Raw genomic sequence first — 13121 nt, 5'->3', positions numbered from 1 at the left:
AAGGGGGTAATGGGAGACCAGTCCACATACCTGCATGCTTTGTGGATCTGGAACAGGCTTACAATCATGTTCCCAAAGGCTTTCTGTTGGGCTGCTGCTGGAATATAGGGTGTTGAGGTCCCTTTTATTAAAGGGCTGTTTTCCATGTATAACCAAAGCAAGAGCACTGTCACAGTCAAGTTTGTTTCTGGTGAAATATGAACGCTGCGAGGGCCACCTCTATGTATTGTTTGTGGACAGCAATGCAAAACACGAGGCTTGCACCAGGGTCTTATCTCGACCTTTTGTAGATTATGCAATTTGTTTGCCACCTTCAAGCCATAACCGTCAGCATGTACTGTAGCAAGGCTCAAACAGGGTGACGAGATCCATCATCCGGTGGGAGTTCAGAGCAGAGCCGCTGCTCCACCGCATTGAAAGGAATCAGCTGAGGCGGTCCGGTCTTTTCAGTAAGATGCCTCCTTGACGCCTCTCCTTTGGAGTTTTTTGGGAGTGGACACTGTTTCAGACCTTGTGCTCTGTGAAGAGATTATTTGTCCTGTCTAGAAAAAAACCTTAAATTCTCCAGGAAAAGCTGGAGACTCTTTCTGCAGGAATGTCTGGACTTGTTACTTACACGAGAGGACCATGGATGGATGGATGGATGGATGGATGGATGGATGGATGGTTTTAATCCTTGATACATTGTTAGCTTTTTCATGTGTATTTAAATATAGGACTAAAGTATGTTGCCTATAGTTGTATTCTCTTCATTTACACGATAGAGCTGAATCTCATTGTGAAATTTGGTGTAACTGTTTTGTTTACAGAAAATAAAAATGTGTGGATGTAATCAGCCCTTCAGCATAACCAAGGGAATATATTCATACATGCCCTACAGGACAAATCTGTAAAATTATGTGCGGAAAGTATCATCATTACCATTAAAGCAAATGATAAAGCCCAAAGTCTGTGACTAAATAAAATGAATTAACAGCTAAATAACATAGTTTACATTATCATGACTATGATGAAACATGTGGTAAAATGCACTTTATGACGCTAATTAAGAAAGAAAAAAACGTACAAGCAACCTAGATACAGTAAAATACTTTATTTAAAAATGATTATTCAATTTAAAAATAAGTTTAGGAAATCCAGTGATATATGTCAATAATTAATAATCAGGTTAAAGTGCAAAAATACAATTTGATATAATGCATCTGTACAAAAATAACATTGGAATGTGATTTTTTTTTTTTAAGAGGGAAATGTGTTTTTCTAACATGGCTTTGATCATTTTCATTTAAAGAAAATAAATGCATGAACGTAATCTTCCTCTTTGGATTATAAGCTTTTGAAGCAGTTTTTTGTGCTGAGCCACAGGAAGGATTTTTAAGGTCCATTTCACATTCCACACATCCACTGGGGTCCATGCCAAGTCAGGCTTTGATAACTAAGCATACACCTCTCCACTAAGGCATATTCTGGTTTGATTGCTCTAAGAGGTGGCTGGTGGAATAGTTCATCCTTGAAGAACGTTTACATAAAAAGCTGCACCTCACACGGCTGAGATGAAAGTCACTGGCTGTCATCTTGTTCATCCAGTGTCCTGATCTTAGCCTTGTTGTTGCTGGATTACTTAATCTTGGCTGGCTTCAGTTCCTTGACCTGCATGTGTAATGTTTTGTGGACAGCCAGCGTCCTGGACTGACAGAATCCCTTCCCGCACTCTTGACATTTGAAGGGTTTCTCTTTGGAATGGATGTACCTGTAGTGGGACACACAACAAAACAGAAAATTAGGACTCAATCCTGGTTGCGTTTAACATCTCAGCACTGCCTTAAATCAATCCAGCTGTTTATGTAGGCTGCATTTCAGAAGTGACCTAAAGATGCTTTTGTAAATGCATCATCAAATGTTTCTCATTTATGTGGCCAATTGCCATATTCAGGAATTGTTTGACATGGATGACACATTAAAACCGCAACCTCTTTACGGGGCAGAGATTGGGTTAATTACACGCGTTTGGAAAGCATTTCTTTGATTGCACTTTGAAGGTCTCAATTGCAGCTGTTCCTCTGGGGCCACAGATGTCGCCTATCAATGCAGAAAGTTAAAGAAATCGTCCAACAAGCGTCCCAAAGCGGTGGTGAATTCAAGTATCAGTGGTGTAAGATTTATACAGGAAGATTAATGAGTTAACCTAGAACTCATAAATCTTTTAATACTTGGAGGAGGTCTGTGTTTTGTGTGTTTGTCTTTGCACCGTAGTAACTAAAAACCATCAGGTGCTTTATATTTTACCTTTTTGAGTGAGATTTTTTTTCCAGCATGAGGATTTTACCGGTTCTATCAATAAAGTCTGAATTTATTGGTTGATTGCATTCATGCAAAAATACCAGTAAGATGTTGAGCGTGTAAACAGCTGTACAATTAACAACTTAAAATGTAAAGGAACTGACCAAGATTGAATAATTCTCATGTTTGTTTTGCGGTTGGTGGCTAACATTACTGGTCCCAGATAGACCGTGAGAATAAGAACAAAGTGTCGCATCGATGCCAACGCAGATTTCCCACCTGTGGTCCCTAAGGTGGTCCTGTCTTCTGAAAGCCTTGTGGCAGATGTCACACGTGTACGGCCTCTCATCTGTGTGTGTCCTCTCGTGGATCAAAAGGTTGTAGGATTTGGTAAAATGCCGGCCACAAAACTTGCAAACAAATTCCTTCTTAGTCTTGGAGGGCAGGCGGCCGCGGCTGGACTTGCGCTCTGGTGACGACAGTTTAGTCACGTCCAGCAGGCAGCCCAGGCCGGCTGAGGTCTGGTGTTGAGACGAAACCTGCGCCGCAGCCCGAGCAGGACCCGTCATGCTCAGGTCCTCCACCTTCAGATGGTCCTCCTGCGTGGCTGCCGTTGCCAAGTTGGCGAAATCAAAGCGGGGTTTGCTCTTGGAGCTCTGCAGCAACCCCGCGGAGTCCAGTTTGGGCTGCAAGAGATGGGGGAATATAGGTATGGAGGCCATGGAGGTAAAGTGGGGAGGCAGCTTGGAGATGGTGCATCGAGGGAAGGCCAGCGGTTGATAGCCGAGGGTCCAGTGGTGAAGCTGGATGGCGTGAAGGGCGCTGAAACTGTAGATGCTCTGAAAATTATCTGCTGGCATCTGGAGACCCGTGGAGCTCTGGATGAGGGAGCAGTTGGCCAGCTGAAGGGACGGGTGAAGAGGGACTGGCGCTGGCAGAGTCTTGCTGCCCATTTCTGCTGCTGCAAATCCAGCAGGTCTTCTGATGGAGACACAGACCAGAAGCAGATTCTTAAAACTGTACTTTACATCTGAGTTAACGTTTTCTCTTACTTCATATCTTAGTACTGTTTTTATCTTTTACATTTTATACTTTTGTTGGATGTAACTGGGACCCTGTGTACACAATTCCGTTCCACCCCATGCACCACATATGATGCATATGACAAAGAACCTTGAATCCTTGAGCTAAAACTGAAAACAACTTAAATATTAAGTTAGGCAGAATTTGGTCGGATGAGCATAAAATCACAGGAAGTTGTCAATAATCAGGTTTCCTTTCATGTTTTAGATGTTTGACTGAAATGGTTGATTTTAACTCATTACTGTTGCTCCTCGCAGGTGCACAAAGGCAAACCGTAAAACTAATGGTGTATCTGTAGGCTAAATGTATCTGTGAATGAAAATATGCACCGACTGCATTCACACACACGCTGTCAGAAAGCTGTGTGTGTGTGTGGGTGTTTCCTATTCCCAGAAACCTGCCCGGGGCTGTTGAGACAGAATGACAGCATTCAGCCAGAGAAATACCTGCGAGCTGTTACATCAGGTGCGATAACCTGCAGAAACAATAGACAATAATGTGTCTTTGTCTGAGGCAGACGATGCCGGGTGCAAGCAGCAGCAGCTCCAGGTTTCACAGCGAGCGCAGCCAACGAGCCACGCCTCAGCTCCACGCCTCACACATCAGACCTGCTAACCTGTCGGCGTCTGCAGCGAGTTTGCACCGAGCTTCAGTTTGTAACGCAAAGTTTCTAAAACTTTGTTGAGCATTTAAACAAATCTTAATGTGTGTGCATGCATAAAGAAGTCTCTTGAAAAATCGTTTAAAATGTGATCAAATTAGGATTAGTAAACTGATAGTGTTGGATCGACAATCTAAACTCATTTTTCCCTTCTTCTTGGCCTTTGACACCATCTGTAATGTTGACTTTTAATAACTTTAATCAGTCTTTATTATCTGATTGTATGATTGTTTTATTACGTGTACAGCACTTTGGTCCTGTGGGTGTTTAAAGTGCTCTATAAATAAAGCTGGTATGGTATATTTTTGTACTCTAAGCCCTTTTTTGGTAATAAAACTCACAAACATCTGACTCCTCTGTGCAGCAGGAGAGACTTCAGCCTGTATAAATGACTGTAGGAATGGCAGGTGTTTATGGAAACAAGACTATGGTGCATGTGCAGAAGGCTCTGAAACTGGCAAAAGAGAGAACTTTAACTGATTTTAGCATTTTTGGGACAGCAGACAGCTAATTCTGAGTTCTGTTGTGTGGGGCTGATTGCTGCTGTCCAATCGGAAATAAAATAAAAACCTAATTAAACAGAAATTTTAAATGTAAGAAACTGCAGTCGAGCATGCAACATACAGTCCATCACACACGTTATGTTCTCTAGAAGTTACTGGTTACCAGGTTCGATGTGACTCATCCATACAGAGGCTGAACGAGCTAACATTAAGAAACCAGTTCAGTAGCACAAACTAAAGTTGAGAAATGTCTCATAACATCTGATGTTCTCATACAGGCATGAAGATGATGATGTGTATCTAACAAGGTTGAGTCAGAACGGGTTCTTTGTTGAAACTTTTATCCTAAAGACTTTAGAAGAACCCGTCCAGAGGACCTGATTCCATCTTGTTGGATTACTGAGCATGCATCAGGATGATATGGGATGTAAATACATGTAACAAATTACATTTACCAAACTTTGTACTTATTTTAAAAACTTCAGTTTTGGATAAAAAAATGTAAAAAAAAAAAAAAAAATTGTGGTAAAAGTTGGTCGCTGTCAGTGAATGAATACAAAATCTCTGCTGGCCTAAACATAATTTATGTCCTTTTCATGTTTGATGCATTTCAGCTAAATTTAACCTTCAGATGAGAAAAAAATATATTTATTACACAGATTATTATTATTATTATTATTATTATTATATTATTATTATTATTATTATTATTATTATTATTATTATTATTATTATTATTATTATCGTTTTTACTGCACCCTTCATCTGTTTGTGTAGGAGGCAGCTCATTACCGTATTTTCTGGACTATAAGAAGCATTAAGTGAAACAAAACAGTCAAATAAGTCCAACTTTATTCATCTCATTCACAATAACCACATAAAATCAGTTTGAGGTCAGTAATCAGAATTAATACATAAGGTGTACCGGATAATAAGGCTCACTGTCGATTTTTGAGAAAATTAAAGTATTTTAAGTGTGCCTTATAGTCTGAAAAATACGGTAATTATTATTTTAATAGTACCGTCTGGGGCCTTGCTATAAGAGAATTTAAGAAATGCTGATTTATCATGAACATTTAAAATGGACGACACCATTTAGCATCATATGTCAGTAAAAGAAAACAGTATTTAAAAAAAATTGGATTTGTGTAAAAATGAAAGCACTTCGTTGTAACAACCACTCCTGCTGTGCAGCAGCTTGGGACCAACTAGTATAAACCCACTCATTTATTTGTTAACTCTAATTGTTTGGTGATGAGTGGAAACTCCTTTTACTGGGCAGGTATCAGGTGAAAGGTGAGAATCTGACTTCAACAAGACACATTAGTCTTCTCCTGCACGTTGTTGCATCTCAGGTGCCGAACATGCCGAGTGTGTGGTCTATAACTTCCTGTCGTGTTTTAGTTGATCAATATCTGTTTTTACACAGCAGGGGGTCTGTTTTTATGAAGGTAAGAGTTTAGAAGAGGGGGGGGGGGAGCATTATTTATTATTTGTAGAAATTGCCTCACTCCAACTTCCTTTATTTTTTTGGGAAACAAAGTAACTCGAGCTGTTTATAGGATCATGTCTCTGCTGTTTATGGGGTTGTTTACTCGTGTTGGGCTGAGCAATTTGAGTTATTTAACAAACAAAACAAAGAGTCTATAAAATATCCAGCTTCAGATTATAGATATTTCTAATAATCTGAACTCGAGCAGCTCATCCTGTAAGCTGACGTTTGCTAATGAGGAGCAGCGGAGCTCAAACAGCCCCCTGCCGACTCCTCCTCTCTGATCAGGACGCAGAAGTAATTGACTTCCATGTGGGGGGGTCACTGTAAGACACTGTTTCTGTTAACTCTTTGATAACCTGCTTTAGAGCAGGGCGCTTGACCCGACACGGCCCGACATGGGGCCTGTGGTTTAGTCCAGACTGAGATTCATCACTTCTGGTGATGATGCTTCTCCTCGTATCAAGAGAATATGCATTTTTAATGTATTTAAATTCAATGTTGGGGCCTAATTTTAACTTTTAGAAAGTGTAACTGTTTAAGATTCTTACAAGAAAAAAAAGGCAAACACTTTTAAATAAAGCGCCAAAGCTTGTTTTTGTTCGGTTCTGACTGGTAAAACAACCAAAGCGACGTGTTCGGGGTGCATCAGGCTGCTGCAGCGTTCACAGTTTGTGTTGTTTCGTTGGGTTTGGGTGTGAGGGACACTCGGGGAGGTGTGGTTAGAACGTCTGGACAGCACGTCTCTGGAGGGATGAAGCAGTGAGATTGCAGAGCTGTTAAAGCTGCAGCGGTGATTTAAAAACCTCACCAACTTAACGAAAAATTATTGCATTTTTTTTAATGATGCAGCATTCTTCTGGCTAAAACACTGCTTTTTTTTAATTCTTACTCTATAAAACATTAAATGCATTTTAGAATTGTACAGGAAACACAGTCTGCGCTAAAATTTTAACGTTTCCGTGGAATGTTGTAAGAAATATTTCCTAAATTCTGATTGCAACGTGCTGCACGGTTTATCCAAAAGGCTTCTTGGAGAAATCTTTTTGGATAAAAAAAGGACACATTTGAACAAAGATGAACCCATCAGGACCTGACTCAACCTTGTTAGAGATGTGGAAGCACTTCTGTTAATAAAAACCAAAGAGAAAAAGAAATTAACACGTTGGACCCAAGAGAATAAACTAAAAGATTTTCTTGGTTTTCCATAAAAAAGCCTTATAAATAAACACGCTAATCGCTTTGTAATAAATTAGATTTGGATTGCTTTAAAAAAATAAGCTTTTGTTGAAACTCTTTCTAACAAACTGCCCTGAGATGACCTTTAATATGATTTAAACTCCATGCACTGCAAACACAAATCAGATTTAACTGGAATGAACATTTCATGAGGCAAACAGTTTATAGCTGGATTGTAATAAATATTTGCTAAAACATGCAGTAAAAATAAAGACTATATATTTAATCCAGGCCAGAGTTTCCCACTAAACACATCTTTAATTTGATCAAAGCAACCGTAATCTGATAATTTACTTTTCTTCTAAGTGAGGATTATTTCAGAGGCTCCCCTCACCATGATGTGACCCCTGACCTGTCAGATTTCACCCTCAGACCAGGTTAATGTGTTTTAAACTTTATTTGATCCTGGATTTAGCGTAGCTGCGTGATGAATCAGAAAGTGTGAAGGTGTTGCTTCTTGTGCCCTGATGTCTGTGAGGATGTTTGTTCAGAGCAAAACTGAACTCAGCTGTCATTCAAACAGGTCTGGGTGTTTTCAAGACCCAGTAATCTGCTGTAAAAATGGTGCTGAACTGTATCAAAAATAAGGTTTGTGCGTGCAAGAACTGCTATTTCTCATTTCCTCTTTTACATCTAATAAAAATCATTTAGACAAATTTTATCAGGAGTCCCATGAAGGAGAACACCTGCTGCGCTCTGCGTCAAAAAGGTGGAAATCCTCTTTAGAAATAACTGAAGTCCATAATAATAAAAGTTTTAAGTCCTTGTTTAAATTTTAAAAATCTAATAAAACTCACAGTAAGAGCTGAGTTGAATGGGGTCCTCCTGCAGGTCTTTGCGCAGCTGTTAGAACCGGGATGTTAATGGGTCGGCCGCTCCGGCACCATGTTCTCCCGGGTTCTGCTGGGTTCCGTTCTGTTCCGTCCTCTCGCGTCTCTGCGCTCTGCGCCTCTTTATCTGGGCCCTTCAGTCCGACACCTCCCGGCTCGTCCCACAGCCAGCCCATCAGAACTCCAACCCAAACAGAACCACTCACCAACTTTACTGAGAACTTGCTGCAGGATGCTGATTAATGTCAGCATCAGGGCGTGAAGCTGCTGGACATGAACTCATGAAATATGACTTGAACTGTGACATAAATCATATTTATTTTAAATAAATAAATAACTTTTTTTTCCTCTTTTTGTTCCTCAAACACAGGCTGCTTTTATATTTACTTTCATAAACAAATAAACTAATGGTGTATGTGTGTGTGTTTGTGATTTATATTGTTTTTTTTATTATTATTTGGTCGCAAATCAGCGCATTGATCCTGGAGTGAATAAACTGTGTGAGAGTTGCGCCCCCTTCAGGTCTGATGTGTTACTGCAGCAGGACTGAGCCAGTCTGCAGGTGGCCTGAAGGTGAAACTCTTCTTTACTCCTTATCTAACTAACAAATGTTCACTGTCCCACGTGCTTTTTGTCACTGAGAAAAAAGAAAGCTCATACTAAAGATGCAATTCGGCAAAATAATTAGCTCAGCTGTGCAAAGGTCAAAATTAGCCGCCGGTGCATTTGAATTTTGTTTAACGATCTACTAATCTGAACATTTCTGCAAACCTAAAGGTTAGCTGACGAATCTGCCTCGCATGCCAAAGTTTCAAACAACAACCTTGTGTGGTCTGTTAGTGAGTAAGTGATGACTCTCAGCTACTACCACACTAAACACTGGCTTCAAATCTGCAAAACTGACTATGATGTGGCGATGTCTGTTGGTTAGGGTAATTAGCTGAAAGAGCCATCTTATATTAGCATGACTCCAAATGTTAAGTTTTAGATGTGACTTTCTGAGAGTTTAATTCAAATCCGTCCAACGTTTCATAAAACAGCACACAGATATAACAGCATTCACCCTCCTTCACCTTGAGGCTGGTGATAAATAATTAGAGAACAAAATAGAGCTGCTTCCTTCAAATTTGTTTGTACGTTTCCATCAGTCACTGGTCATCAGCCGTTTCATCACAGCAGGGTGTTAAAGTGCTCCGAAACGTTTCCTGCCATGTTTGTGATGTTTGTTTAATATGGGCTGAAACTTACACCATCAGAAACTGAATTTGAAGAGCCCACTTGTGCTTAAAGAAGCAGAAATAAGCACCAAAAATTGGAAATTATCTGAAAAAGCAAGAAAAAAAACAGCTAAACAAGAGTTAAATGAGCTTAAATTACCAGAAGGAAGTGGAGAGAGCACAACTGTGCCTAATTAGGCTTAAAGAAGAAGAAATGAGCACACAAATGTAAACTATCTGAAAAAAGCAGAAAAGTTGCACACACGCCCCAAAAAATAAACAGCTGAACAGTAGCTAAAAATGCAGAAAGAGGCTTAAATTACCAGGAAGTGGAGAGAGCTGTGCACAATAAGGCTGAAAGTAGCAGAAATGAGCACAAAAGTGGAAATTATCTGATAAAAGCCAAAATTTGCTTAAAAAAAATGCTGAATAGTAGCTAAAAAGGCCGAAAGAAGCTTAAATTACCTGAAGGAAGTGGAGAGAGCACGACTGTGCCTAATTAGGCTTAAAAAAGCAGAAATGAGCACAAAAAATGGAAAATATCTGAAAGACAGAAAATTTATAACACCCAAAAAAAAAAAAAAAAGCTAAACAGTAGGTAAAAAGGCAGAAAGAAGCTTAAATTATCATGAGGAAGTAGAGAAAACACAATTGTGCACAATTAGGCTGAAAGAAGCAGAAATAATTGCACAAAAGTGGAAATTATCTGGAAAAAGGTAGAAATTTGGAAAAAAAATTTAAAAAGGCAGAAAGAAGTTTAAATTACCAGAAGAAATAGCCTATTTGCGCCACTTTGGATAAAAAATTACTTTACGTATCTCGGCGTTATGGCTCACTATTTTTATAACTATGGGATATTAATTTATAGCACATTGTAATAATGATTTAAATTATTCTTTTATCTTCTTGAACGTGGTAGAAATGGGCTTCTGTTGTTTAACAAACTTCCAGTATTGTAAAGTAACCGAGGAGAAACTGCTTCTGTTTGTCTAAAATAGTTATTTGGAGTTTTTTGTTTGTTGTTTTTATTGAAGTACAATTTTACATAATCTTCTCTGTATAGTCATGAGCTGAAAAAAAAACAACTGGTGTCAAAATGTGTTTTTACTGCACCAGCATGATTTGAGGGTTTTAGCATTTCTTGGATCTTGTTGTTTTTCACGTCGTCACATCCTGATCTCACAGAACGAGACGATGACAGACCTCACCTCCTCTTTATCTCCTCATCCGATCGTCTCGTGTTGATCTCCCTTCCTGGATGCATGGAATGATCTTCACCCTGCGACAGAACCCTTGCTGTAGTTTAGCTCTCGCGTTTGAGTCGGAGCCAGCGCACGATGGGAACGTGTAATTTTATGATCACATGAAACCACAGAGGGTGGTTGTTCGTAACCAAAACACTGTTGACTCACACTGGAACTATTTGTGATCGGAGCTGCTTTTGATTTAGGCAGAATGAGGATTGCACGCAGGTGCTCCGGTGTGCACGCACGTACACACGAGCGCGCGGCACATTTTTAAAAAGCACTGCAAGGCCCCATGTTTAGGCCTCTATGACTTCAGCATTCCTGTGCTAACCGCTGCTGCTGGAGAGCAGGTTTTTATTGCCGCACAATGATTTTGCATTGTTCTCCGGATCACAGTGTGCAGTTTTAATGTGAAAATCTGTATATGTGCTCTGGACTGAAGCAGTATACTTTGAAAGTGGCTGCCAAGATCGTCATGTGTTTGTTGTGGGGATGCTGTGAGAGGAGGGGGCTGATGGCAGGAGGTGGGCTGAGCAATGGCATCCTAAGAAACATGCATGAAACAAACAAAAGCTAACTTAAAATGGCCATATGTCAATGTTTACACGTAAAATGATTGCCTAATAGAAGCAGGAAGATGTTGTAAACATTGGGACAGGCTGTCAACCAAAGGCTTACTAAAGGAGCCAACATGCCCATCAGTGCTGATTGGGATGTGTGGGATATGGATCAGAATTAAAGCTGAACTGGATTTGACTTTTGGACTTCAGTGCAGCAGTTTCCAAGATGGAGCCCCTCAAGACCAGGGTTAGTCATGCGGAGGACTCTTCCAAGAGTGGACAGTCAGACTGCAGGAACAGTCTATGAAAAGGTTGTTTCTCTATTTTACATCTGCAGTTAAAGGTGCTCATTGCAAACTTTGAAATAAAACATAAAAAAAAAAAATTAAAATTAAAACGTTTAGTTGTCCAGATATAATGATGTGCATTTCTGAAATGTGGGTACGCACTCAATGTAAACAATGGCTGGTTCTAACAAAAACTTTGTGAAAGCTTAGAAATCTAAAAGTGACTATGCATTAATGCATCGAATATGTTGCACTTGGTCATTTCAAACGTCCCTTTCATGAACGTTGCACCTCTTTTCAGTCACTTCAGCTGTTTCTGTAGGAAAACAAACACTCTGGTTGGCAGCCGTTGAACAATTTTGCTTAACGCTTTTAATTTAAAGACTCATTTACCATCAGTATGAACAAGTATTTGTGGTGATTTTGGTCCTTGCATAAGACTTTTATACATTTTGTACCTGTCTTGATGATTTTGCAATGAGTTCACAAAACGTATGTTAAACACGGAGAAGAGGATGTATGGTGCTTGGTCAGGAAGTCCACCGGGTCTCGTCTAGGAGACGTAACTGGTCCAAATCATGCGAGAGCACTTTGACTGAAACACAGTTCTGGATTTTGATGTAACATTAAAAGAAAAAGCATCTTCATGAGCTGCTCAAATATCTAACATTTAGCATTGTTCCTGCATGTTTCTGTGAAACTGCTAACTTAAAGCTCCGTGAGACGGGATGTTGTGCAGGGCGAAGTCTAGGGTTCAGCATCGTTTGAATTTGAACGATTCCGGTTTCGATTCCAGTTCCTATTGAATTCCGATTCTTTTTAGGTAGGTTTAAATAAAATTATAAAAAAATGACATAGTTCTTTCTGGATGAAATAATTAGAACTTCTATTTGAATTTGAATTTTATGAACATTTTTACTTTTTTATTAACTTTACTTGGAATTTCTCACAGGGCTATTTTTTCAACCATATCAAACGTATGAACTTTAATATGAATGTTGTGAATTTTCTTTTCGCAAGGGTGCACTTTCACGGGAGCTTTTTGTTTGAAAAACTCGTGCACATTTCCACACATCCAGTGTCTGATGGTGCAGCCATGTGACTAAGCTGAAGCCCAGCAAAACCAGCAGGGTCGAGATAAATGGGTTCATCGAACAATCCCAGTGTAACCACAGCACGTTGATTTGTTAATTCTGCTCTGAGGATTGGAGAACAAATTGTTTTCTCTCATTCTTGTTTTTTTTATTATTAATTGGAGTGCATGTTTATTGGTGGTGTGTACATCTTTTATTTTTCATCCATCCATCATCTTTACCCGCTTCTTCCTTTTCAGGTCACTGGGGTCACTGGTGCCCATGTCCAGCTGTCACTGTGCGAGAAGCGGGGACACCCTGGACAGGTCTCCAGTCCATCACATGGACACATAGAGACAAACAAGACAACCATTCACTCTCACTCACATCTAGGGACAATTTAGAGTTACCAATCAGCCTAACATGCATGTTTTTGGTCTGTGGGAGGAAACCGGAGTACCCGGAGAAAACCCACGCATGCACGGAGAGAACATGCAAACTCCACTCAGAAAGGCCCCACGGCAGATCCATCGACCTGCGTTACCGTGCCGCCTACATCTTTCTATTGACTTGATTAAAAATAATAAAGACAATAATCAGTTTAAATATTTATTTTTATCATGCTAGGTTATTTTAGTCGCTTTAATCG

The 13121-nt window shown here is 39.8% G+C and overlaps 1 protein-coding gene across 1 annotated transcript; it reads right to left on the bottom strand.

Annotated features, from left to right (window-relative positions):
- Nucleotides 1-1248: 1248 nt before the first annotated feature.
- On the bottom strand, nt 1249-8190 carry osr1 (odd-skipped related transcription factor 1). The gene is made up of 3 exons (XM_037694557.1): nt 8056-8190; nt 2560-3261; nt 1249-1750 (listed from the first exon to the last, which is right to left on the bottom strand). The coding sequence occupies exons 2-3, from the start codon at nt 3231-3233 to the stop codon at nt 1618-1620; spliced, it is 807 nt and encodes a 268-aa protein (XP_037550485.1). The 5' UTR covers nt 3234-3261; nt 8056-8190; the 3' UTR covers nt 1249-1617.
- Nucleotides 8191-13121: the final 4931 nt, after the last annotated feature.

This window comes from Nematolebias whitei, chromosome 21 (genome assembly GCF_014905685.2).
Source record: "Nematolebias whitei isolate Nwh7 chromosome 21, NemWhi1, whole genome shotgun sequence".
NCBI classification, from domain to species: Eukaryota; Metazoa; Chordata; class Actinopteri; order Cyprinodontiformes; family Rivulidae; genus Nematolebias; species Nematolebias whitei.
The sequence above is the reverse complement of the archived record's forward strand: the minus strand, read 5'-3'. Positions and strand labels throughout refer to the sequence as shown.